The sequence below is a fragment of the Rhinolophus sinicus genome, chromosome 17 (genome assembly GCF_057876585.1).
Source record: "Rhinolophus sinicus isolate RSI-liver-muscle chromosome 17, RSI-T2T, whole genome shotgun sequence".
Taxonomy (NCBI): Eukaryota; Metazoa; Chordata; class Mammalia; order Chiroptera; family Rhinolophidae; genus Rhinolophus; species Rhinolophus sinicus.
In genome coordinates, this window is record NC_142517.1 from 26,762,865 (window position 1) to 26,789,643 (window position 26,779).

At 39.1% G+C, this 26,779-nt stretch overlaps 1 protein-coding gene across 4 annotated transcripts in view; it reads left to right on the top strand.

Moving 5' to 3' along the window:
* TIPARP (TCDD inducible poly(ADP-ribose) polymerase) overlaps window positions 1–26,779 on the top strand; it is a 116,152-nt gene that overhangs the window by 79,809 nt on the left and 9,564 nt on the right. The window contains exons 1-3 of one of the 4 annotated variants that reach the window (XM_019731960.3): window positions 7,328–7,593; window positions 10,635–11,592; window positions 26,293–26,461. In XM_019731960.3, coding sequence (XP_019587519.1) covers window positions 10,676–11,592; window positions 26,293–26,461 — 1,086 coding nt within the window. In that variant the 5' untranslated portion in view covers window positions 7,328–7,593; window positions 10,635–10,675. Of the gene's footprint in view, window positions 1–7,327; window positions 7,594–7,618; window positions 8,133–10,634; window positions 11,593–26,292; window positions 26,462–26,779 lie in introns of those variants that run through there. The other 3 variants (XM_019731966.3, XM_019731965.3, XM_019731964.3) reach the window with 3 other exon arrangements.

A 26,779-nucleotide genomic window follows, 5' to 3' on the forward strand; every position in this document is an offset into this window, starting at 1 on the left:
CAGAGCCTTTGCACACGCTATTTCATCTACCTGGAAAGTCCTCCCTTGATACCCCTCATGGCTAGCTCCTTTATCTTCCTGCGGCTTCTACTTAAATGTTTCCATTTAGGAAATGCCTTTCCTGAACAGCACACCATTTTTAAAAAGCACCTCATTCCCTTCCCACAATGCTCTTTAACACCTTACCTAGAGTAAGATTTATTCAGGACAGTCCTGGTTTCAACTGTATTGTCTTGATATAAGTAATTACTCTCAAAATATCCTTGTTTGATAAATCATGTGGTTGTATACCCTTACTATGTTTTATTTTTACAGCTTTCATCACCATCTAATACCACCTGTCTCTCTCCCATTTGAATGTTGATAAAAGTTGACCTTTTGTTTTATTCTCTGCTGTATCCCTATCACTAAGAAGTGCCAACAACACAAATATTCAGTAAATATGTGCTGAATGAATGGGGTGATTAACTACCTGACACTGTCAATTGCTCTCCTGGGAACCAGGGAGGAAAAGATAAATAAGATGCAGTCCCTATTCAATGCACAAGTCCCACCTGAGAGATTCTGATTTGATCGGTCTGGTGTGACTGGAAACATATAAACATATACTTGTATATAGTATATGTTTCTAAAGTGGCTCAAGTGATTCTCATGTACAGGTGAGCTTGAAAATCTATGGTCTAGGAGCTATCCGCCTAGTGGAGGAGTCACAGATGTAAGGCAGATGGGTGTCAGAGTATTTCCCCTCAGTGAATGGCTAGGATATCCCGTCAGCCAAAAATCACCATATTGAGTATGCTATGTACATGAGCCTGCCCAGTGTGGCCAGCCAAGCTTAATGATAAACTCCTAAATTATATTTTTGTCACTAGAAAAAGTCTTTACTATAGACTACTGGTTTTGCAGAGCCTAAACAGCAAAAAGGGGAAGTATTTAGGGTGCAGAATGTCTAAAGACAGCATAAGAAGTGGGGACATGGAAGGTGTCTAACAGAGAACTAAGTACGGGACTTGATGAAAATGAGCACTTGGGCACAATTCATTTGCTGCAAGGAACAGCTTTGTAGCCAATCTTGTGCGTGTAACCCTAATTATAGCCTTAGGATAAATTCACACAAGTAGAGATGCTATTAACTCAAATGATCTCTGCACATGATTTTCAAGATTATCCTTACTTGGGAATTCACTTTTTAAAAAAGTAAACTTTTTTTTTCCCTATTAAATTTAGGTGTGCGTCAAGTAGAAACTACAGAGTTTCTTAACGTTCTAAGGAATAATTTTAGATACTTCAAGAAACTTGCTGCTGGTAATTCCTCTTACTATATAGAGTTAGGCTTAATTCCTCCTCTCTCTATATTCTTAGCACCTGGTAGTTATGCTACTATTTATAGTACTTATTACATTATATTTGTTTGTTTTCCTATTTGGCCACAGCCTCCAAGTCTCCTTTCCCTCTCACCCCACCCTCAAGAGTTTTAAAAGACTATGAGCTCCTAAAGCAGCAGTACTTCAGAGCTTCTTCAAAGTACAGAATCCACTGCCCTCCCAGATTTTGATTCAGGACGTCTAGGGTGGGGCCGGGGAATCTGCAGCAGACTTTCCCAAGTGATTTGGGTGGTAAGTTCACAGACTTCACTACAAAAAAAAAAACAGAGTAGGGACTATCATAGTCATTGCATAATTAGTGCCCGGTACATACGCACTCAACAAATGTGTGCAGAATGAATGAATGGTCTGGAAGACATCTGGGGAGGACTTTTCTGAGAAACTCATTTCATATAGACCCAAAACCGATTAGATCAGACAGCACTTAACAGGTCCAAAACTGAAGAGGATTAAAGAGCATACTTAGCTGTCCTGGGAAGATAAGAACAGTCTAGCAGATGATCAGGCAGTTTACAAATGCAAATCTTAGATAAACAACACAGAGGTTCCCAAATTACAATGGTTTGACTTACGATTTTTCAACTTTATGATGCGAAAGCTATACACATTCAGTAGAGACTGTACTTTGAATTTTGATTTTTTTCCCAGGCTAATGATTATGCGGTACGACACTCTCTCATGATGCTGGGCAGCAGCGAGATGATTTTGTCTGACTGTAGCTGTCATATAAGTGTTCTGGGCACATTTGAGGTAGGCTAGTATAAGCTATGATGTTGGTAAATTAGGTACATTAAGTGCATTTTCAACTTATAATTTTTCAGCTTATGACAGGTTTAGCAGGACATAACATCATCATAAGTCAAGAATCATCTTTAGTTTGTGATTTGGCACAAGCGTTTGAGAACTCATCCTATTCATATTCTATCTGTTTCATTTTCCACTAGGCCTTATACCCTCATCTTTTCCAGACAGAGGCACCTTGCCTCATCAGAGGCAGAGAGAAGTGAGTTTCAAGAAAGGAGATTATAACTGAGAAATGTTTCTAAAACATAGAAACGGTCTGCAAAGTGAATATTCTATCACTTTATGAAAATATGAATCTTAAGTTTACATTTATCAAAGCAGGTTCATATCATGCTCTAAACCAACCCACCTCTGAGCATTGAATTAATTCACTCTTAATTCGTGCTGATTAAATCTCTACCTTTTGTTGCTCTGACATATTCTCTAGTAGCATTTTCCAATCTTCTCCCATTAACACCATATTTAAAACCCACTTGAGGTGAATACATTCAGCCAAAATCGTTTCTTGCTCTAGAATCTCAAAAGTGAAGAACCACCTCTTAGGAAAAGAGGAAATCTTCCTTTAGATAAGTTCCAACAGTTGGCTCATTAGTAACAGCATCAAGACAGAATTTTCAATGGTAGATTTTATACGTTTAAAAACAGCAGTCATTTAGTTGCCTAGATAATAACAGTTGGAGTTTTCTTTCACTTTGGATATATTAGATACATGCACATCTGAACTTCTTTTGAGTTAAAGAATAAATTGTCCTTATAGTCCGAAAACTATAGCTTGGACTTAGCACTCATAGATAAGGAATTGTCAATCTGCCATTTATGCAAGTTGGCTGTGTTCTCCATGTAATCTTAGTACAGCATTGCTAAGAGCCAAAGCCTCTGTTTTCAAATCTCAGGTCTTTCATTGTGCTCTCTGAGTCACATTAGTCACTGTTTCCTTCTTGGTGTGGTAACCAGAAATGATTATCTTTCCACCAGAGGGATATTGGGGAAATAACTATTACTAACAATTACGAAAACAGAAAGCAACAGATATTGATACTTGTACTTTATAGCATGTACTTTGTTAATGAAGATGAAAATCGGAGCTCTTGAGTCACTTAAAATTTCAAGTAAGTAGTCTTGGCTTTTACATTAATAAGTTGTTCATTCTGCTAAACTGATCAGTCATGCTAAGGCAAATCCAGCAGACAAGGAAAACAGAAATAGCAATAAAAGGAATATATGTAAAGGAAATTAGAATATTTCAATCCTATAAGCATATTTAAAAAGAATTAAATGGCTTAGGGCCACATATGGAAAGTATACACATGCAATTCCATATATGTTGCATACACACACACACACACACACATTTGGGCCTTTTGTAGTTCTGAAGAGCATTCAGAGAGGAGCCACTTATTCATGTATGCATACTTAAATGTTTAATCCGGTGACTTGAATGTATTAGATACTCAATGAACAAATGATTTTTTAAAGTGAATTGACAATTTAAATGACAAAGAACCAGTTTAGTAAAACTTGTATTTACTGGGAATATTCAACAGCTATGTGTTTAAAAGACTGTGTTAACATGGAAAGCTGCTTATGATAAAACGTGAAGTAAAATATGAATATATAGTCATGTTATAATAGAAAAAAATCTTTGAATAAGACAGAACGTAACTATAGCAAAATGTTAAAATGGGACTTTAGAAGGTTCAGTTCTGGGTATTCTTATGTCTGCTCTCTACTTCCTATTTTTTTTCTTTAATAAACATTTCTTAATCTTATAATTTGGTATATCTGTGGAATTGGCAGGAAATTCTATAGGACTTGATATACTGCTTTGTGACAGCTCTTACATCTCTGACATAGTAGGTCATACTGCCATCCAACTGGTAGAGCCTGCAAGCAGAAAGACTAGTTAGAAGACAACTTATGATAGTTTACTTATTAGCCAAGAACATGTTTAGCTGCACGTAACAGAAAACCAAATTAGGGCTTATTTTTTAGACAATAGTAAGTCCAGGGGTAGCCAGTCTAGGACTGCTGCAGCAGCTCTAAGATGTCAAGAATGACCCAAACTCCTTCCATCTTTCTGCTCCAGCATCCCCATCTTCATATTTCCCACATCATGCTCTCACCATTATTGTCATGAAGCTCCATCTCCATCTTTATGTTAGTATTCTAGTAGGAAGAATAAAAAGTAAGACATGGAAGGGTGTCTCCATATTAGGAAAAGAAATGTTTTCCTAGAAACCTTCACCATATGTCTATAACTATATCCCATGATCATCCATTATTGTATGTGATCTAGGGAAATGAGTGTTTTTGGCTAGGCATATTGCCAGCCCTCGTCTCCTCCCCCCCAAAAGTATCCAGATATGTCTAATAGATAAGGGAAACAAGCAGTGTCTGCCCCTGCTTCTCATGTAAGGAATATACTCATCCCCACCCCAAGAGAAACACTCCCCAAGTCTCATCCAGTTACTGCAATGAGCTCGGGTCCAGGATCCAGAAGTCCTGATGATGTGGGGTACTTCCCATCAAAAATGTGAATCTTCAGGCTCTGATACTTTTTAAAGAAAAGTTATGTGCCTCGATACTCCTAGTAAGTAATGGTGGATAGACAAGGTACAGGATGTTGGTAAAATTCTTATTCGGAAAAGGGGAAACTCATAGTGGTCATTGGTCCATAGAACATCTCAAATCCTGTTGGATAACTGTAGCAAGGAATCCATGCCCTTGGTCAGTTAATCTGTCAGTTCCTGGTTCTGTTCTGTAGGAGGATCTTCCTATTAAATTGTCTTCCATGGTGTCATGTCTGAAGTGGACGCTGTGGAGGATACCTTTCCTAGAGCATTAAAACTTTGGCAGTCTGAGACTAGATCCAAGAGTGATAAATCCAGAATCTGGTGCCATTTTGCCCTCTGAGGGAATTGACATTCTGAAACGGTAGTGGAAAAGTTGAAAACTAGCTAGAGTTCTCAAGAAGAGTGGGTGGAGAGTGGAGGGTGAAAATTTTGAGTTCAGGACCCGAGGAGGAAAGATTTTAGGTTGTAATTCCAAAGAGCTACACCCTGGAAGTAACTTTTAATTAATTGCTAATTGGATTAAGGTGATCTGCCCTTAATCTAAATGGCCCCCAATGAACCTCACCTCCCAATATTCATGGCCTTGTGCCACAGACTCTGAGTTGATTGTGTGACTTGCTTTGGCTAACGACACATTAGTAAGGGTGATATAAGCAAAGGCTTGTACATTGAGGCTTGTCCTTTTGGAAGGCTCCCTCTTGGAACCTAGGGATTACCATCCTGTGAGGAAACCCAAATTAGCCACATGGAGAAGCCATGTAGAGAAGAACCAGGGAATCCTGCCAACAGCCAGGACAGAGGCCCAGTACATACGGCCCTAGTTGAACCAGGTCCCAGCCATCTGGGCCACCCCAGTTGAGGCCCAAGACATCATGGAGTAGCGATGAGCCACCTGCACAATGGCCTGATTGAATTCTTGAGCCAGAGAATCTGGAATCATGAGCGAAGAAGAGTTGTTTTAAGTCACTAAGTTTTGAGATAGTTGGTACACAGCAATAAATAACTGAAACACTAAGAATGTACAGCAAATAATCTAGTTGTTAGAAAAAAATAGATTACAAATTCTTAATCCAAAAGAAGCCATGAAAAGAATAAAACAGAACAGGTGAGATAAATAGCAAACAGTAAAATCGATTTATACTCAGATACTTGTTTCTAGGCAATTCCATGTATGAGTAGGCATAGACCAAATCTTGTCTCGGTACACTTTTTCAGCCTGGAAATTCTTGGCTTTTCTTTATTAACCTCTGAATCCTATCCATACCATTGTCCATATTTGAAAAAAGCCTGTTGGGTAGATATTACCCTTAATCTATTCTTTGCTGAATAGATTTAGAAGAGTTTAGTTGTCACCCCATTTGGTTTAGAAGAGTTTAAGAAAAGCGTGGAACCATGTATCTGTTACTACCACCTCTCAGCTCCTATTATTATAGGTTTGCATGTCTGGTAAGGTAATAGTTGGCTTTTTCAACCGAGAAAGGCTCCACATTATGGAATTAAGTCAGTTTATATTCAGGCCACTGACAGAGAGCATCTCTTTGTAACCTGTATTTTGTTCTCTGCCAGCTGCTAGGGATGAAGCCATAATTAACTTTCTTTGATTTTGATCAGGGCCTTTGTTTCTCCAATATATAGTAATTACATGAATTTAATGTAGTGTTTCTTCCTCCACCACTGCAAACCTATTCAATATATGGACTTACCATTCAAGGCATTTTATAATTCAGAAAAAATGGTAAATTCTCATGGGGTGTATATTTTAGAGGTGAGAACGTGGTGCTCTGCACACTCCACGAGGACAGGCTTGGTCTGGGACAGGCTTGGTCTGGGACAGGCTTGGTCTGGGACAGGCTTGGTCTGGGACAGGCATGTAGTCTAAGCTTAGCACTCTCCTGGCACACAATAGGCGCTCGCCCAGTATTGAGTGAATCAGTCATTACGGTGTTTGTGGGTTTTTATCGTCAAAATCCCAAAGCTAGGTTTCCCTTCTGCAATGCAGCGTACGTTTCCCTGGAACAGGAATGCCTGTGACCCCGTCGGGCAGGTGGCCAGCCCGGGTGTGCCTCCTGGCCGGCCCGTTCTGTACGGCGCGGGCGACCCCGTCTGGCCGCAGCGGTGGTAGCAGCCGTTTGCCTCCTCTTGGGGCTCGGTGGCGTCAGGGGCAGGAGACGGCTAGTGAGGAGGCAAATAAACAAAGCCAACCGCCCAGAAACGGGTCGTTCTGTTTCACATCCTCCTTCAGTTGCCAGGGTTTCCTCGGAACAAAGTGACCCTCCATCTGTCCGCAGGCAGGTGGAGCCCGCCCCACAGGGAGAGAGCCTTCCTTCCTCACCGCCGCGCGCTCCCCGACGCGCGTAGACGCGGACCCTCCGAGACCCAGCCGCCCCCGAAAGGACACGCCCCCTCGCGGGAGCACGCGGCCGCTGCACTCGCACCCCGCGCGCCTCCCAGTGAGCGAGCGCTAGCGCGCGCGCGCGCACGGGGCGGGTCTCCTTCCCGGCACCCACTGAGCGCCCGGCCCCCTCACCCCACCCCACACCCGGCCTCTTAGGCTCCGCCTTCGCGACCGGGCTGCTGTGAGCAGGCGACCGGAAGCCACTTTAAAGCAGAGCTGGAGGTGACAGGAGAGGGAGCTGGATCGGGAGTCTGTCGCGGCTCTCTGCGCTCGCGGCGGCGTAATGGCCCGTTCGCGGTACGCGGCGTCTCCGGCCTGCGACCCCTAGACCCCTGAGCCCGCCCTCTGCGCTGACCCCCCGGCGCGGACGCTGCCCGCGAGCCGGCAGCGCCGCGACTCGGTTCCTGTGGTCGGTTCTCTCAGGCTGCCGGTTCAGGTAAAGGGCTCCGGGTGAGCTCTGAGGAGCCGATGAGGGACCCTAGCGGGGATGGCGGGCGAGGAAGGGGGCGCCGGCCTCGCAGCCGGCTCTCAGGGATCTAGGGTGATTGATAATTAGGCTGCCTTTTTGTACCAAATGAACTCGAATCCTGTCAATATCGGGATGAAATTAGTTTACACTTCTTAGTCACTTAGGGCCGCTGGCAGGTGTATAAGTCGGAGTAAGACACTGAAGGGTTAGGGTCCCCGGCGCCTCCCCATTCCCCTTTGGTCAGGGCTGGCGCGGGGGCGCGTCTCTGCGGCCTCCCCCGCGGGAGCACTTCGCAGATCGAGGGGGAGGGCACGGCAGCTAGGGGAGCCTTCCGGCCACCCCGCGTTCCGGCTGCCGCCCAGAAGTTTGCAGACTGTTTTTAGATTAACTTTGAAGGCGTAGAAGTCTTCGCCTTCCTCCCCAAGAAGCGTCCGCCGTGTTTCCCGGGCGCTTCGCGGGTAGATTGTGCGATCCTTCGAGACTCGCGGGACGATCCTCTCAGGAAGGTTGGTTGAGGAGGTGAAGAAGTAATTGTCTGTGGAAGGCGCCGTAAGGGGCTGCTGGGGGGGAGGGAAGCTTGAACTGGGGGTGCTCGTTGGGAGGAGGCTGGACCGAGAGTTTGGGGGGGGGGGGCCGCAGCGCCTGCTGAGAAGGTGGGGGGGCAGGGTGCTCGGAACTCCGGGAATTGGCCGAGCCGGGCGGCGCCTCCGCCGCGCTGCGCGGAGTTGACGCTGTTCGTGGTGCGGAGCTGCGCAAACCGCCGCGGCCCGCAGGAGGCGTCGCTCGGACCCCGGCTCGGCGCCGAGGTGTCGGGCAGCGGCGGGCCCTCGAGAGATTCCTGAGTTTGGAGCGGGCGGTTTCCATGGACCGGGCTCTGAGCCGGGAGTGCGGGAGAAGCCCGTGCATCCCGAGGTGGGTGGAGTGGTAGGTCGCTTTCCGCGGGGTACCGGGGACCTGGCGACCGGAGGAAGTGTCCTTTCAATCTTTATTTTTTGTTATGCAAACTAATTGAGGAACGAGGTCCAAGTGACTTCCCCACTCCGCCACTCCGCCACTTCTCTTCCTCAATTTTATTTCCGAGTGTGACAGGGTAATAATAGGAAAAGTTGTATGTGTGTATGTATCAATAAAATTGGTTTAGGGTCTGCTTTGCATTGATCGAGTGTGATAGGAGTGGTTAGTGTGTGTGTGCGCGCGCATTAATGTGGGGGAAGGCACAGGCCGGTTTGGTGTGGTTGAGAGGGAATACCACAATCTGTGCCAATTGTGCCTTGAGGCAAGAGCACTGAATGATGAATAATAACGCCTGGCCTGGCTGCTTTCCAGTTGATTTATGTCTTCTATCAAGTCCCTCCTTCGTGAAGCTTTGCCTAACAATGGCAGCTTACACTGAACTCTTTCTACCTTTTCCTTTTGTACTTACCGTATACACTAATACCTTGTCATATGCTGTTTGTGTGTGTGTGTGTGTTTGATCATTATGCACATTTTACACACAAATTGCAGAATCTCTCCAATTAGATCTTTAATACTCATTTTTATGGGGGCTCAATTTTACCATTTGTTACTGTTGACTCATAAAGACTAATAGAACTAGGCACTTAATAGGTTGTTTTTCTTCAGTAATTCAACCCCAAAATACTGTGGGGTACCCACTGTTTGCATTGTGCTGGGCACTATAATGAGCACCTGGGATGCATACTTGAGGCAGTCATGGGCCCTTGCATTAAATACCTCTTTCAATCTATTGGACAAGAGAAAGGATTAATTGCTCATCACCAACCCTGTTCCACCTGGCTCTGCGCTCAGTAAATATTTTCAGAATTAGTTAATAAGTGCTAGATTGTGGAGGAGACACCGTTTGTCATTTTACAAAGTTTTCTTTGCTTTTTACTTTACGTTCCTGTTTTTTGCAAGGGGTCTGATTGTTGAAGAAAGCACTCTTTTATTTTCTTTCAGTAGTTCATAAGGAATCCGAAATGTGTTTTGTGTTTTATATTCTTGTGTTAGTTTTCTACAGCATGCCTTTATTTGCCTTTAAAAAAAATACATGTAACTTTTCTGAAGACAGGGAGGCTCTTTCTGTTTTACAAAGTTGTGTTTGGTTTCCAAAACAGTGTGCAGTGGTTGTTGCTGATGTAGCTTCTGTTGCTAAACAAGCCTTGGTATTCCTCCTCCAACAGTGGTAACGTTTGGGGGATTGCAAAAGTAGACCCTTAACATCCTTGGGGAATATATTGGAATTTTCTGAATACAGCAGCTTGTCAAATAACATTATGCTGTAGGAACTTAACTCTTGTTTATATCAATTAGCCTATGGTAAAATTGGTTTCATAATAGTCACTTCCCTTCAAGTCGCAGATGACTTAAGTTAAGTGAAGACTTAACTGAATAGAAATGCTTCAACAGGCTCCTGGCTTTCTCTCATACAACATTTTAATCCAGAGCCCTTCTTTCCTGAGTATGTCCTCACACTCCAGATTCACTCATTATTTAACTTTGAAGTTTGTCCTTCATTTGAGGTTTGTTTGTTTTTGTTTTTTTTGTTGTTGTTTTTTTAACAAAGAAACCGTTTTTTGTCACCTCATGAAATAGGTGATACAGTGAACAACTGGCAAGGAAACCACAAAGCAGTGAAGATGTGGTTTCCCCAATGTCATTAGTTAGATACACTTATTTCTACCCCACCCTATCTTAGACTTAAAGTTAAATTTCATATCCTGGTAGAATTACAGTTTGTTGTATATTATGTCCACAAATAAATTTCAAGAGCCTGTTAGAAGAGACTCTCTTTTACCTTTATCTGCCATGGGCTTTTGAATAGCTTTGGTTGCTTTAGAGCCTTGATTTCTCAATAAAATTTAAAATTGACCCATAAAGATGAAATATAGTATAACAGGAGTGATTTCAGGGACTTAGTCACAGACTAAAACAAAACGTTTTGATGAATGGATGGGATGCAATTGTTGTCAGCTTGTAAATGATCATCTTCATTCCTTTCCTGGTAGGATTTTTAGACTCTGAAGAGCAGTTGGAGCCAATCCACATCATGGAAATGGAAACCACCGAACCTGAGCCAGACTGTGTAGTGCAGCCTCCCTCTCCTCCTGATGACTTTTCATGCCAAATGAGACTCTCTGAGAAGATCACTCCGTTGAAGACTTGTTTTAAGAAAAAGGATCAGAAGAGATTGGGAACTGGGACCCTGAGGTCTTTGAGGCCAATATTAAACACTTTGCTAGAATCGGGCTCACTTGATGGGGTTTTTAGATCTAGAAACCAGAATGCAGATGAGAGCAGCTTACATGAACCTATGGTGAAAAAACCCCTGGAAATCAATCCATCGTGTCCACCAGCAGAAAACAATATGTCTGTCCTGATTCCCGATGGAACAAATGTTAGGGGCCAAATACCAGAAACTCATCCTTCCACTGATGCTGCAGAACAAGTGGTTCCAATCCAGGATCACAGCTTTCCACCAGAAACCATCAGTGGGACCGTGACAGATTCTACAGCAGGGCACTTCCAGACTGCCCTTTTGCACCCAGTTTCAAGTGACGTTCCTGCTAGTCCTGACTGCATAGACAAAGTCATGGATTACGTTCCAGGGGTTTTCCAAGACAATAGTTTTACAATCCAGTATATTTTGGACACAAGTGACAAGTTGAATACTGAGCTCTTTAAGGACAAAAGTGAGGAGGCTTCCCTTGATCTTGTATTTGAGCTGGTGAACCAGCTACAGTACCACACTCACCAAGAGAACGAAATTGAAATTTGCATGGACTTTTTGCAAGGCACGTGTATTTATGGCAGGGATTGTTTGAAGCACCACACGGTCTTGCCATATCATTGGCAGATCAAGAGGACAACTACTCAGAAGTGGCAGAGTGTATCCAATGATTCCCAGGAACACTTGGAAAGATTTTACTGTAACCCAGAAAATGATAGAATGAGAATGAAGTATGGGTATGTACTTAAAACTTTTTTAAAGCTGTTGTTAAATCCTACAGAGAATATAAAGAAGTTAAAAGCTTCGTGAGGTGGTTTCTTTTAATAGTAACCTAACAGGTTTTATCCTTTTTTCCACTGTTATTCTTTTGGCTGTGTGCTATCCTAATTTTTCATGGTGGTTAAATGCAGGGTGTTTACCTAACCAGACAATGAAGTTTTTGTGATTTGAACAATTCAGATGTCACTGTGCAATATGTACGTGACTGAGAAGTTGCATATACATTGAACGTTGTGAATCAAATACAATTTTAATCACAGGAGAGCTTACTTTTGAAAGAAAATCCATGGTGAATCTTACAACATAAATAAAGAATACCTAATTTATCTGATTTAAAAATTTTGCATATTGATTAGAGGCTGCTTTATAAAGGAAAATAGTATTATCTGGAGAGTTTCATGGCCCCCTTTTTGTTTTGAATGGTATAAACTTTCTGTGAATGATAGAAGTTTTCCCCAAACTTATGAATCGTGCCCAAACCTGTTAAACATCTCTTTTTTGTTTGTTTGTTTGTTTCCTTAAAGGTTTTTACTATTAAGCTTATTATTCTGTGTATTTTACAGATAAAACAAATTATTCCACAATTCAGGGTATTTTTTAAACGAGTGAAGGGAAGGTTCATGTTAATCGGTATGTTTGTTTCTCATGTACATAAAAAACAGTTATCCCCATGTTTTTGTATGGAAGACACGTATATAAATAATTTGGTTCTTTTAGTATGGGTGTCCAAACAATATTCACTGATAGGGAACTAAAATTGACACATCTGAATTCTTTAATTGAACTAAGAAGAAAAATGTAATAGATGCCACATGTAAAGTGGCTAGTGTCAAAGTGGCTGTATAATATTAATCTTTATATTTCTAAGTTGTTTCTCCTGTAGTATAGAAGGAGTTAAAATGTGTGATGTTAATAGTTATTTGTGTATGACCAAGAATAAGTGTTAAAATTATATGGGGGGAGAAGAGCACTTCTGTCCATGCGACCTAATTTGGGAGACCATGAGGGGATCTGGCTTGCGCTGCTCACGTGTCTGGAGTAAGCAAATGGGGCAGTAAGCCATTTCCGAGTTGTCTGTTCTGTTAGCCCTAATGTTAATCTTAAGTGTTCCAACAGTGCTAAGCGTTGTTGGCATTGTTGGAGACCTGGTCTTTTTTTTTTTTTTTAACTTCTCTAGCTCCCATTTAGTATTAGGTAAGTGGTTTTCGTTCAGTGTTTCAGTATTTCAGTTATATAGTATACAGATCTGTGTCTTTTAGCAACTTAATTATGAGACTAGAACTTTGCATCTTCTAAAATGCAAAGGGACATCTAAAGGATGTATGGAACAAGATGAGAAACAATATAAGGTCCAAGTTTAAAGGTATTATTTATTATATAGAATACCCCTTGGGATAAATGTAAGATGATATCAAGAGTGTAGTTTCCCTGATTGTAAATGTGTTATCTTGATAATATAATGCCTTCAAGATTCTATCATGCTTGGGTAGCAAACTTCTTAGATCCTGTATTAAAGCTAAGTACTCTTATTTATTTATTTTGAGTCAGCATTGGAAGACAGAAACATTTTCCATTTTCTCTTAAAAATCTTTTTAATAAGGTATTGTCCAAAATTTCTGTTGTCCGTGAGCCAGCAATTCTAATTGCTGTGCGAAGGGGAATTAATTTTATATCCTCTCAACGCCACGCTGATCCTTCCATCTCCAGATTGCAAAGCAGTGCAGAACTATAGACTCCCACTTCACTCTTAAGAAGCACATTTCCAGTCTGCTGAGCACTTTAGCATCTTGGTACATTAAGTTTCTGTTTGACTTGGTCAGGAAGAAACTAGGATTATTGTCCAACACATTACATTCTGTTATCATGAGCAAGGCAAGACAGATATTTTGATCCCAGAAAATCCAAGAACTCTTAGGTCAGCAGCATATTTGGTAAAATTACTTTATGGAAGAATAGACATAGATATAGGCGCATAAGTATGCATTGTTGGACCAGTTACAAAGTTGTTGCTGTGAGTGCTTGATTTCCAGGACAGTTTTAATGAAGTAAGGTTTATTTGACACTGACAGAAGTGTAAGTGAATTATTATTTGTAATTACTGTTGCTGCTGCTACATTGTTAATGGTAGGTAGTAAGTGGTCCTGCCCTGATAAAAATAGCAAAAAGTATTAACAGTTAAGTACTAGTAAAGTGAAGTCCTCCATGGACTACAGTAAGAAATGTATAAGATTGTAGATAGCTGAGTGTCAAAAATTAGGCTTTGGGGAAGTTGACCTGTGGTCATTGCAACCTGGTTTTCCTTGTATTCCAAAGCGATGTTGTGTTTCCTGGCAACAAGATGCAGATAACGGCATGTTGAGCCTTGCTGAGAGATTCACAAACAAGCTGGAGCAGCCCAGGTTCACATGGTTACCACATTATTTGGCTAAAGCTATTAATCTCTGTGGTCAGGCCTGTAAAGCTGGTCTATCTCTGCAGATTGCACATAACCAGGAAGTATGTGTTCAGCTGTGTATATGCCCAAGTCAGACCCAGCAGTCTTTGGATTCAGGAATAATGAATGGCAGTTGTTGATCCCACTGTGTTCAGTATTTTATATGACTTGGTAAATCATTATTACGTATTATATCCATAATGCTTCATTGTGTGGAACTTGGGGAAGGTTCAGAGTTCTGAGTCTACTACGCAGATAAAATTCTTTGTTTTGCAAATGTATTAGTTTTAACATCTAAATTAATCCAAATTAGATGTGCAGTGTTTATTTTATTCTCAAGAGTCAAATGGGAAAGTAAGTTGACCTGACTTCACAGGTCCCTTCCAATTCTTTAGTCAAGATACTTAGATACTAAAAAATGCATTTTAAAAAGAGGATTTCAATAATAATAAATGCTTACTTGGTTCATTATAATGACATTATTTTAATTATTTTTCAATTTTGCCTTCACCCCAAGTTATGATATAATCCCACTTTGCCATCACACTCTGCTTTTGTACGTCTGCAGATGTTTATTGCCAACATTAACTGGAAACTAGTTGTATGTATGAACTCCCCATATTTTGATGCTGAGGCTTTTACACACGGGATGGGCTTTGGAGAATTTCCAAATTCCAAATAGGAAGTTAAGAAAACAACATTGAATGTTATGTTTTGATTAAGAAAACACAGTCTCTGCCAGTTTAGGCACTCATCCTTAATAGAAAATGACACTAAATGGCAGGTCTAAGCAGTTTTAAAAGCTTCACTAACTGTAGATTACTGTTATGGATAATTAAAATCATGGAGGATGTGCAAGTTTCCCATTAGCAAATAAGATCGCCACTAGTTCCTACATTACATACATTTTAAAGAAGTCTCATAGTCATTATCAACCATAAAGAAGAGGCATTCTGCAAACCTTATTTTGGAGGTAATCTGTAGGTGAAAATATGACCGGTGATTAATTTCTAATTCTGAATTTTCTGAAAGAGTGGGAGGGTGGAGTAGAAACTTGCAGACCTTGACTTCATGGTTAATTTTTCTCAGAGGACAGTGCTCTTCTCTTTGGAATTAAAGGATATTGATAAAAGAGGGAGTTTTACTTGATATAGCTTAAGCCTACTGTTGTCATAGTCTTAGTTTTGCGTGATTTCAATTGCTAATTGCTCTTAGAAGTTTTGTTGTGTGTTGTTGTTTTTTAATTTTCCAAAGGACAATATCATTAGATGATTTAACAGGAACTCTGAAAGAAGGTGGGAGAACTGCATATTAATGATAATAAAGGTCATACTCTGTTCTTTTCTACCGTGTTTCCCCGAAAATAAGACCTAGTTGAACAATCAGCTCTAATGCGTCTTTTGGAGCAAAAATTAATATAAGACCTGGTCTTCTATTATGTTAGATAAGACCCGGTCTTAAAATAAAATAAGGCCGGGTCTTAATATTAACTTTTGCTCCAAAAGACTCATTAGAACTGATTGTCCGGCTAGGTCTTATTTTCGGGGAAACACGGTATATGACTTGCAGAGTAGATTATCCAAAATAGAGCAAGCTCCTGACAGAACTCTACTGGAATAGTTAAATTAGCCAAGTTAACTCTGGCCTGCACAGCTGTGATGATGTATGAACTACCTCATTATGTGTTATTGATAATACTGGAAAGATGAGAACAGCTGAAACTTACTATGCCTTGTGACTTTTTGGTATTTCTTGAATATACACAGCTGGATGAGTTTGAATTTATTTTAAAAATTCCTGCCTAAGAGAAAGAGAGAGCTCCATAAGCAAGAACTGTACTTGAAGTGACTTTCAAAATGTGTGCCTTGTGTTTTAGGATAAAGCAATCCAATGAATTATTTTTTGTACCTCTTTATGCTTCTATTTACATATGAAATAAAACTAATTGGCTTCTGTCTATACTAACCCAGAGGAGTTAGTGGGTCTGTATAGAGCTATCATGGGAATCAATAGCAATCATTCATTTATTTCTTTTCTGTTTTTTTTTGTTTTTTTTTCTTATCAGTAAACAGATTAGACTTTCAAGCAGCTGTCACCTGGCTTCAGGTTGGGGTCAGTCTGTTCCTGATGTATTTATGGTAATGAAAATGAACCTTGCAAAAAGCAAAGACAATTGGAAGAAATAGTTTATAAGGTTATCTGGCAATCCCTACAAGTACATCATATATTATGCATTTTCTTATTGAGTTTACTCTAAAGCTTTTACTTTTTATTATAAATAAACTGGGAAAAAAGTAAGTAATAACTCCAACATTTAAAACTTTATTCTGCATGTGTGGACATGCAAAAACTGCAACTTTTGACTAATTTACTGTGTCCTGTAAATGTTTTACTGTTACACTAGAATCTCAGGATTCTAGATTTGCATTCTACCATAAAGCAAAGGAAATTCATAAATTCTATCAGTGCATCTCTGATAGATTCTTAATGATTCTTAGTTTTATATTGGTTTGGGGGCTATTTCTAAACGGTGAAGCAGTATGTATATAGCCCATACAAACCTTGACTACTCAAGGAATGCTACTAAAATCTAGACATTTGAAATTGTGACTTTTCCTATGGCCTTTCTTATTTCTTATCCCCCGATTTTGAGACTACCAGATTCTGCATCCTTTGTCTGATAGTAATTTTGATCACATTTAAATTAGGACCTGAGGTCCTCTTAACCTAGGTCAACAACCTTTAATAATTACTCGTATCCTGTTTGTGAGTTGCAGTTGCCTTTTGTGGGAGGAAAACTTAAGTACATATGTATATCATTTTTCAAAAGAAAAAACATACATTTTGCGTTACAAGATGACTTGATTATTCTGGCACAACTTTCTGTGAGGCTGGTTCAAATTGGACACTGGTAAGTTTTGCAAGAAACTCCCTTTGTTAAAACTAGTAAAGTTTCTCTTCTAAAATAAATCTGAGAATCTTAAATTAAAGTGAAGTGACCATGATTGATTTTATATCTTTGGAAGACACCAGAGTGCTGAGGATTGAACCATTTTCTGTTTCATTCTGGGTTTGATATTGTTAGGTAGTGGCTTAAGATCTTGGGTTGAACAGTTCTTTGCAACACCATAAACACTGTACAAAGGAATAAAATATGAATATAGTTGACCATTTCTAGGAGCAAAACAAGTCACATTTTAGATATGAAGGAAATTTTTTAACAAAAAACATTTTTTTATATCTGTAGATTATTTATGGTAGTGCTTTCCAGGGACCAGGAATTATATTACACAGACTCACCTCTTTTTAAAATCCCTGTGTTAAAACTAATCCAGCCCAATCCCTGACTCATTAACTGAAAGCCTCAAATTTCCAATATAGATAAATTCCTTGTTAATAGGGGAATTTGAAATTACAAGAGGTAGGTTTTCTGATGAAATACATTTTGAAATCTTTGAAAATCAAGGATTCTTTGTAAAATAAATTCCACTTACTCAGCTTGGTAGTTTGTAAAGATTTATATTTAATCTGTGCAAAAGGCAGTAATGCAGTTTTATGCTAAATATAACCAATTCTGTGATCATGAACTCAAATTTAGAAGTTGATATTAATAAATTGCTACTTCTAAAACTTCCTTTCTTTGCTGACCTAGTCAGTTACTGTTGCTAAGACAAGCATGGAAGGGAGTTAACTAAGCATTCCTGTTTGTAGTGTCCATACAACAGAGTTTGTCTGTCTCCTAGATCCTTCTCTGCTGTGTGCTGTTTACTTACTGGTGACACCCACTTGACCAGTAAAGAACCTTTGCAATGGTCATCACAATGAAAGGGTAAACTCCTATGAGAGTGGCAATGCTGGAGTGGTGACTGTTCACATTCTACAGAAACCAGTGACTTGCGAGTATGTGTGCCACAGAATGTTGTGTAAGGAGTGTATTAGAATCCCCATGACTAAGTTGTCTAAGAAAGATTTGTTCAGGGAATTTGTATTTGTTATGCAAATAGACGTTCTTTGTTTTAGCGCAATTGCTTCTGAGCATAAGGAAGGATTTGTGAATAGTCTTAATGTTGAAACATAGCACTTTTCATAATGATTGGAAAATGTTTAGGCCACATTTACTGGAATTTCTTTTTATTACATTAGTTTTTTTCTTTTTGGATTAAGAGGGTCTTAGATTGTCCCATCTCGTTGACATAGCCATGGAGTTTGGGTGACCTTCTTTGCTCTAAATTTTTACCCGCACTGAATAGTAAGTGAAGAGGGCAGGGCAGGAGCGTAAGGGTGTGCTTTGCCTGCGCCCTGTGATCTCCTCAGCTCCTGCAGCTGATCAGGGCGCTGAGAGGGCAAATGGCACAAAATACTCTAAATTAAATTTCCTGCTGTGGTTGGTCTTTGGTTTCTTACTGTCACCTGGCTTCTCTCTTTCATTTCCAGACATTGAGAGAATAAAAATAAGCACAACAGAAATGCTAGGTTTGCTTTCCAAATTAATAAAAGACATCCTTGAATGGGAATAGAGTATGTGAAATGGGGAACTTTGCTTGCTTGCTTTCTGACATTTGGATTGTCCAAATGTTGCTACACCTCAAAAGCATTATGTAAAGTCTTCTACAATTAATTTACTACTAAAAAATAATGTAGACTGTCTTAAAAAATTGATAAAATTAAATCTGTTAGAGAAATTTGACTTTGTAGATTCCCTCTCTCCTAGGAAAAGTTGACTGACTTAAAACCCTGCTAAAAGGCTTTGTGGTTGTAGTTTACAAAACCTAGACCAAAAACAAAAAAAAAACAAAAACTTCTTAGTATGTTTTCTATAGGAGGTCCTTTTTTTTTTTTCTTTCAGAAATTTGCTTTAAAAACTCAGGGTGTGATGCATTTGTTATATAGTTAGTTTGCATACATTCAAATCTCTAGTGCTGAAAGCGTTTCTTATTCATCTCTGGGTTCTTATAATAAGCCATCATTGATTCTATTTTTAATTTGTTCATTGTATCAATTAGTTTATGATACTAATTGTTGGGAGAGACAAGGCTCAATTGAGTTCTGAATAAAAACCTTTTTTAGCAGTTGTTTGTAATTTTAAAAATCAACCCATAAATTAAGCTAGCAGATTGTATCTTACTGGGAGTTATTGGAGGGTATATTTTATGATAATTAATTATAGTTAGTATTTCATTTATGTGTAAATGAATTCTGAATTTTTATATCTTATTTGAAAACAACTATTTTAAAGCAATTATTGCATTTACATATAACTGGTTTTATAATATTTATGTAGAAAAGTTTTATAAACAAGTATATTTCAGTTCTCTTTAAATGCTGTCAAATTCTATATCCACAAAATTGAATTAATCATTATTTGTGCTGAGTACATGGCAGGCATTTTTTATTGTTTACTCTGAGGTAAGATAGAAATTTTGGTTTAAAAATATTTCACTTAACAAAGGGGATATTTATGCATCGTCATTAAAAGCAACAACTGCAAAATTTAAGGATTATGTAAAGCATGATCCACATTTTTAAAATCTATTATGTGCTTTCTATCTCAGCTGTTCTTGTAGAAATTAAGTTTCACTTCCTCTTCAGGCCATGATTGAGAAGTACGTCTCCCGTAAATTACCTTCTAGGAGTCTAAGGACATATGACTGAACTTGGATAAAAGTTAAGGCTGTATGACATTTCTGATGTCTTCAAGATGCAAAATTTAATCGCATGCCTCCATAAATAGATAGCAGTGCCACCTTATGATCTCATAATTTTTATTTACAAAAGATTCTAGGCTTATCCACATCTTATTGGAAAGTTCTTTCGTATTCTTTGCATTGAGCTGGTAGTTTTGTAATAAAACAACAAAAAAAGCCCAACACAACAGTGTTTTAATAAGTTCTTTTCCCCAAGTGGATATAGTCATTTGTTTTAGTGGTTGCATAGAGTGGACGGGACTTTATTGTGTGACATTATTTCTTAGGGGTTTAGGAAACATTTTGATGTACTCAAATGGCTGTGTCTTAGTATAGCTTCTTGAGAATAAACTGTGTTATGTGTTTGTTTAGTGGCCCACATTCTTTTGGAGGCAGTAGAATTACAAAAGCTTAAAAGCAGGTTATCCTTTCGTTTAGGAAACCTTCCTGCCTTCCATTTTCCTCCTATCTCTTATACTCTCGTTTTTATTTCACTGTTCACTTCTAGAATGACCTTAAGACCACTGATTAGATGTGTGACAATTTGTAAATGGGATTTAGCACACAGATAAATGTGATTCTAGACAACATTCTACTCACTAACTTGCTGCCCTCTCTTTCCCCTGTTTCCAAGATGTCCCAAGAGGGATCAAGGTAGCAGCACACACAGTCACAGTTGTGCCTTTTAATGATCCCTTTTATAGAGCTCTATCTTAAAGTGGGGGATATTTTTACTTACCCCAAAATCTTTTGAGATATTCAGAACCGTAAGATAAATCCATGATCCAAAATTAATGTTAATTGTTTTACAGAGTGATGTAAGCCTCAGCAAACTTGTCTGGATTAGGTCAGGGTCTCCTTAGATGTGAGCAGATTTAATTGAGAGTCAACATTTGATTCTTAGCTTCCCATAACTACTAGGGCCATGTGTATAATAGTGTAAACTCCCAGTTTTGATGGAGGTATGTCTCTGTGTCTCTAGCTGTTTCTGGATACAAAGAGAAAAACCCAGTTGTTACCCAAAAATCTTAATTAGTAACAGAATAAATGACAGTTACTATGCTTCTAAAGCAGAAAGGTAAGAGTACATAGTCAGTCCTCTGAAGTTGAATAATTACACTGCTTTTACAAAGCATGTTGGTATCGTATATGCCATGGCTTTGATTCCCATCACCTTGTAACATATTTGAAGGGATATGTAAGCTGCCAGATATTCCAGCATTGCTAAATGAGTTCCTGGAAACATCAAAGCCAGGTATCAAAAGCCAGCTATATTTTGTGCGCCTGTAAAATTTCTTTAGCAGCAGCAAACATAGCCCATCTGTCATGCCTGTCTTAAGTCTGTAGCCGAAGAGCCTTCACACTCTTCATACTGCATTTGATCTTTATCTTTCTATCGTGATGACCCTCAGTTTTAAGAGACATTTTCACTTTATATCACAGTAATAAAATAAGAGGACCTATTAATTGTGTCTAGTTAGTCCGGCTGATTAGGGCAGGTGTTAATTAGTTTGAAGTGACAGATTTGTCCTTGTAGAAAACAGTTACAGGCAGGAAGCCAAAGTGCCAGAGTCTAACCCATCTGGTTAAAACTGGACGGAGTATGTCCAGAAAAACTTTATACTTAATTGACATTTGCTAAAGTTGGAATTCTATATTTTATTTGCATCATCTTCCCACTTAAATGTGTTCCACCTCCTGCAATTCCTGTCACACTTAATGACACTATTATCCAATTACCCAGACCAGAAGCATGGGACACATGCTGGACTCTTTCTACTCCCTTCAGCTCATGTGTAATCTTACTCCATGCAGTTAGGTTCCAACTCTTAAATTCCTCTTAAAACATCCCTTGCCTCCTCAATTCTGTAATCGTGTGTCTCATGTGCAGTTCTAATAGCTTAGATGGCCAAGAAAAAAAATAAATATTAATAATAAACATGCTGATAGTTAGCAAATAAGTGCCTGTCTCCACCCTTTGCCCACCCTCCCCTACCAACAATAAGCAGATCAGTCCTCCATCCCACTGCTATTGGAGTGACCTTTATAAAAGGCAAGTCTGAACCTTATTGAAAATCCACCAGTGATTCCTACTGCCCACAGAACCAAGTCCTAACCTCTTCACCCAGCATACAAAGCTCTTCATTATCTGGCCCCAGCCAACCTCTCCAGTTCAGTCTTATCTCTCATCCTCCGTCGCACACACACGCACCCTGACCTCCCGCATGAACTGTGTGTGCTGCACGCTCTCGGTTCTTTCGTGCCTTGGTTAGTTTCTGTCGTGTCAGTCACTGCATGTGGTGTCCTGCCTTCCATTGTCTGCCTGCTGACCGGTCAGGCTTGGCTCTCGTTTCATCCCCTGTGGGAAACCTCCCTTGACCGTAATTCCTGACCCCTTTTTCAGCAGAGGTAGGCCCTCTCTGAAATTCACTTTCCCCAGACCACCTTTGTGTCACATTTTACACTAAGCCACAAGGTTTGTTTGTCGTATCTGTCTCTCTCCTCACTGACTCTTTGGCATTTTGCCTTTTTCATCTTATCTTCATGCCTAGCCCAGTGCCTAATCGGTGTGTCTACGTCAGCTTACTTTGTTTTTTTTAATTGCCACATTTCTTTCTTGGTTTCAAACAATTTATAAATAGAGAAGTTACCCCAAATGGTTACACTCTTTACTGAGTTCCCAAATGCATAATCCCAAATAGTAGTTATCTAACAGAGATCATGTTCTTACTAATTTGTTTCATTCAGCAACTGTTTCTTTAGTAGTTTTGATTTCCATTACAGCTCTGTTTATCATTTACATTGTAGGCCCTTTTTACTTTCTTTTTACTCTCTGAAATATCCACAGGAGATAGTGTGGGGGGCGTACTTTCTGACTTAGTGTAGGTGTTGGTATTGCTAATGTATGTTGGAAAATGTTGATTTAATTGGCATGGCAAGATATTTGTTGAGTAGGAGGAGAACCATTGTTACAAAGCATCTAAATTATGAGAATGGGTGTCCTTTTGAGAATTTTAAACTAGTTTTGTATCTGGATTCTTATATTGGTATGTGTGGTGGTGTGTTTGTTGACAAAGTATGTGGAAACAGAATTGTTAATATTTTATCACTGCAAGTTCATTCTTCCCCTTTATAGCAAAAATTAACAATCTGTTCACAAGACTTTTTTTTCTGATTCATCATGATAGGATTATATCTTGGGTAAATCAATACTGATTGATTTAGCCATGTGATATATTTAGCAATATCTAAATCTTACAGAACAGTGGCTGTCTCCCATACTTGCTCTTTTCTGGCCATCCCTCATTAGGAATGCCCTTAGGCCACATAGGGGTCTCTTCCACCAGGATCATTGCCCCCTGCTTTTCCAAAGTTCCCCCTCCCAATCTCTAGCGCTGTCTGTTGCTGAATTTTCACACATCCTATATTTGTTTACTTCTTCATTTACTTCTTCGACCCTTTATCACCATCTGCTCAATACTCTAAATTCCTACCCTTATTTAAGGCTCTTTCTGGGACCCGGGACCTACCTCCTCAGCTCCTGGCCTGACGTCTCTCAATGCGCATTGCCTCTTGTGTACCCCTGTTTAGGTTTCCTTTTCGAACTCTGCACTGCTTCTGTCCCTTCCTGTGCCCACTCTCCTTCCAAGAAGCACAGTTCTTAAAGAAGTCTTTTTTCCTGTTCTTCCACGTGACCCTTTACTTACTGGTATTATTTCCTATTATTTAAACTGCTCCTAGCATTTTTTCTCTTACAGAAAGTTATCTTGGATTGCCACAGTAAAGCCTCTTACTTTTCCTGACCTTTATCCATTCCTATTCGATAGTGACCACCTCCTCTCCCATAATGCTGCATACCTATTCTTTGTCCTCTCGTTCCAGGAGTGTATTTGCAGCTGATAAGTTTTGATAGGCAGATGTACTGTTTCTTTGGTTTTATGTTTGGTTTTTCATTTCTCTCTTCAAGCCCCTGGAAGCCAGGAACTGCATCTGTTTAATTCTTTGTGTATTGCCTAATACAGCCCACCATCACCGTTACCACACATACATGACTCATAACTGCTTTCTGATAATAGAAAACAATGGTCTGCTAAAGAAGGGTGGCGGGTGTTGAACATTTGGCATCTGTATTTCATGCATTTATATTGATGTAGACCAAGGAGGGAAAAAACTCTTGGCTTTGAATTTTTTAAGCATTCCCCGTTTAAGGGAGAGCAGGTGGTAAAATTAATCTTATAAAAAGATAATTTAATGTTTTTCAAATTTGTTGTTTTGTCTCTGTCAAATCTAGAAAAGCATATTGAAAATCCAGTAGAGCTAAAACAGTATTTTAATACATCAATCCAAAGAACATTTGATTGTAGTAAATTAGGATTTGTCATAGAAATTTCATAATACCCAAAGGACTGATGTAGCAAAAGCTGCAGTTTTAGCTGTCTTTCTCATGCAAATTATTATCTCTGAAGTCTTAATAATACAGACTTAAACAAAAATTGCTAGAGCGGTGTCCAGAATAAAATCTGGTACTTTAATAACAAAAAGCATTGGCTGTGTTTATTACAATGTGTTTTAACATAATGACTGCTGTTCTAAGAACTCCTTAAAGAAAATACTGAGGATTTGTTAACTCATAATTGGAAACAGTTACTGGGAAATAAACTTAAAGCAGGAAAATCTGCTTAGAAACTGGAAATGATCTTAAGAGGAGCAAGAAGTTAGTTATCTCTTGGCTCAGTGATAACATCAAATTCTCCTAAAGTTAAGTGAACATTGTTTAAAGCAAGTTGATGTGAAGTTTAGTTTAGGTACAGGAGTTTCAAATTTCAGTGTTCTTTTTTTTTTTAAGGATTTCCTAAAAATATTTTTTCCTTTTTGATTGAATATTCCTATTTCCCAAAGATCATTTTAAACAGTGTCCAAATGTGACTTTAAACTACATTTTATTGTCTTATTCCCGTTTTACAAGTAAAATTATATTCCTTTTAAGACCACATCCTACTAGTCAGTACTCTTTCTGTGCAAGAAATTAGGGGCTTGGGAAGCTCTTTAGGAATTTTTAAAGGACCATGTTGCTTTTTACAAGTTATGTGCTTCGTGGCATCATCAGCTGGGTTCATGACTTGAGTTCTTTCCAAATAGAAGCTGACTCACAAATATAAATATTGGGATGGTGGTGAAAAATGCTGCTTTCCCTGGTGTTGAGAGATGTAAATAGGTATTCATGGGGAAAAGGGAGAACATTGTTATAGGTTTGGAAGGATACTTAATAGTCCCTGTCATGGCCCTTCTTAGCACATTAAAGGGGCTGAGGAGTGGCTGCAGTAAGTAAATTGTTTAACTTTGTGTAACCAAGTTTTCTTAAACATTTGACCACAGAATGCTTTTTGCACAGCATTCCTATTAACAGTCCTTCAAACAAGTGTTCTAAGAGCAGAGTTTGGAAAGTGTTGGACTAACCAACAGGTCAAAATGAATGCCCTTTTCAAAATCCTAATTTACAATAAGGAAATAATTATTGGGAATATCTTTCCAAACATCTGGATTTCACATGACCCAGTCATCCTGAGTGCCACTGGATCTGGAATGTCCCATGTGTTATAGACATCCATTTAGAAATCTGTGGCGGAAGTATATCTATGATGTTATTTTATGATTTATTTTTTGTTTTCTTAGCAAACTTTAAAACAAAATTGAAAAGAAGAGCAATGAACATTTTGCCAGTGACTTAAAATAATGGTTCAGATGTTTCAGACACTAGATGAAGTTCCATTAAAAAAGAAACAAAAATGTTTTAATTGGACCTCCCTTTATAAATTAATTGCTTGAATGATTATGATTCATATAGTGGGATTTTTTCCCCCAGAAATATTGAGATGTTTTTGTAAAGTGCTGATTCAACAGCAACAAGCCAGATAACAAAAATGACGAACATATTCTCAAAGCTAAATCGCATAATAAGCCAAATTATTTTTCTCTTCATGTTTTGCCAACTCCTTTTTTCACCCACAGGATAAAAGATAGTATTGATGTTGGGTAGATTAGCAGTACCGACCTCATCTAGGGTCATTTAATTTTTCCCTTCTTTTTCCTGTCTTTCATCAGGCAGGATTGTATATTCCTGTATTCACTTAGGTAAACTGATGCCTCTGAAAAAAAGGACAAGCCTCAAGAGGAGTTTCTTCTGTTTTTCTGTTAGCGTCATCCTAAATCTGACTCCCTGATTGGCTGAGACCAGGATTTGGCATCCTGCTTTGATGGAGAGGATGGGATTATGTTGACTGATTTAGGCCAGTGATGCTGTAGGATAGAATCAATTTTACCATGACTCCACGGCCTGGAAATTTTGGTCTTATTAAGAAAAGGCATGTAGGAAATGGGGAAACAATCAGTAATGTGCTTTTACTCCAAAATGAAATAAGACCAGTTTTGAAAATTCCACAAATGCTACACTGGATATTTTTAATGGGCAATGAGAAGTTCAGATACTTCTATTTTGCAAATATAATATCAACAAATCATTTTTTCTTGGGTCTTTTTAGAGGACAAGAATTTTGGGCAGATTTGAACGCCATGAATGTGTATGAAACAACTGAATTTGACCAACTACGAAGACTGTCCACACCACCCTCTAGCAATGTCAACTCTGTTTACCACACAGTTTGGAAATTCTTCTGTAGGGACCACTTTGGATGGAGAGAGTATCCTGAGGTATTTACAAGTTATTTTTCCTAAAAGTGCATTTAAATTTTTTTCTCGTTGACTGATCTTTCATTCTTCCTTTCCAACAATGATCAGACAGAACTACAAATCAAAGAACTAATAGATATAAAATTGACTCTTGTCGATCTAAGTAGCACTTTTCTCTCTTGGTTTTTCTGAAAATGTACTTCTTCCCACTAATCTCCTGGAATCCGTAAGTAGCATACCACTGTTATCAGAGAGAGAAAACGCTTTCCCCAGCATCTTACACTGTGGAGAGTATTTACAGTGGTAAGGACTCGACTCAGTGCTGCCTTTGGGATAATT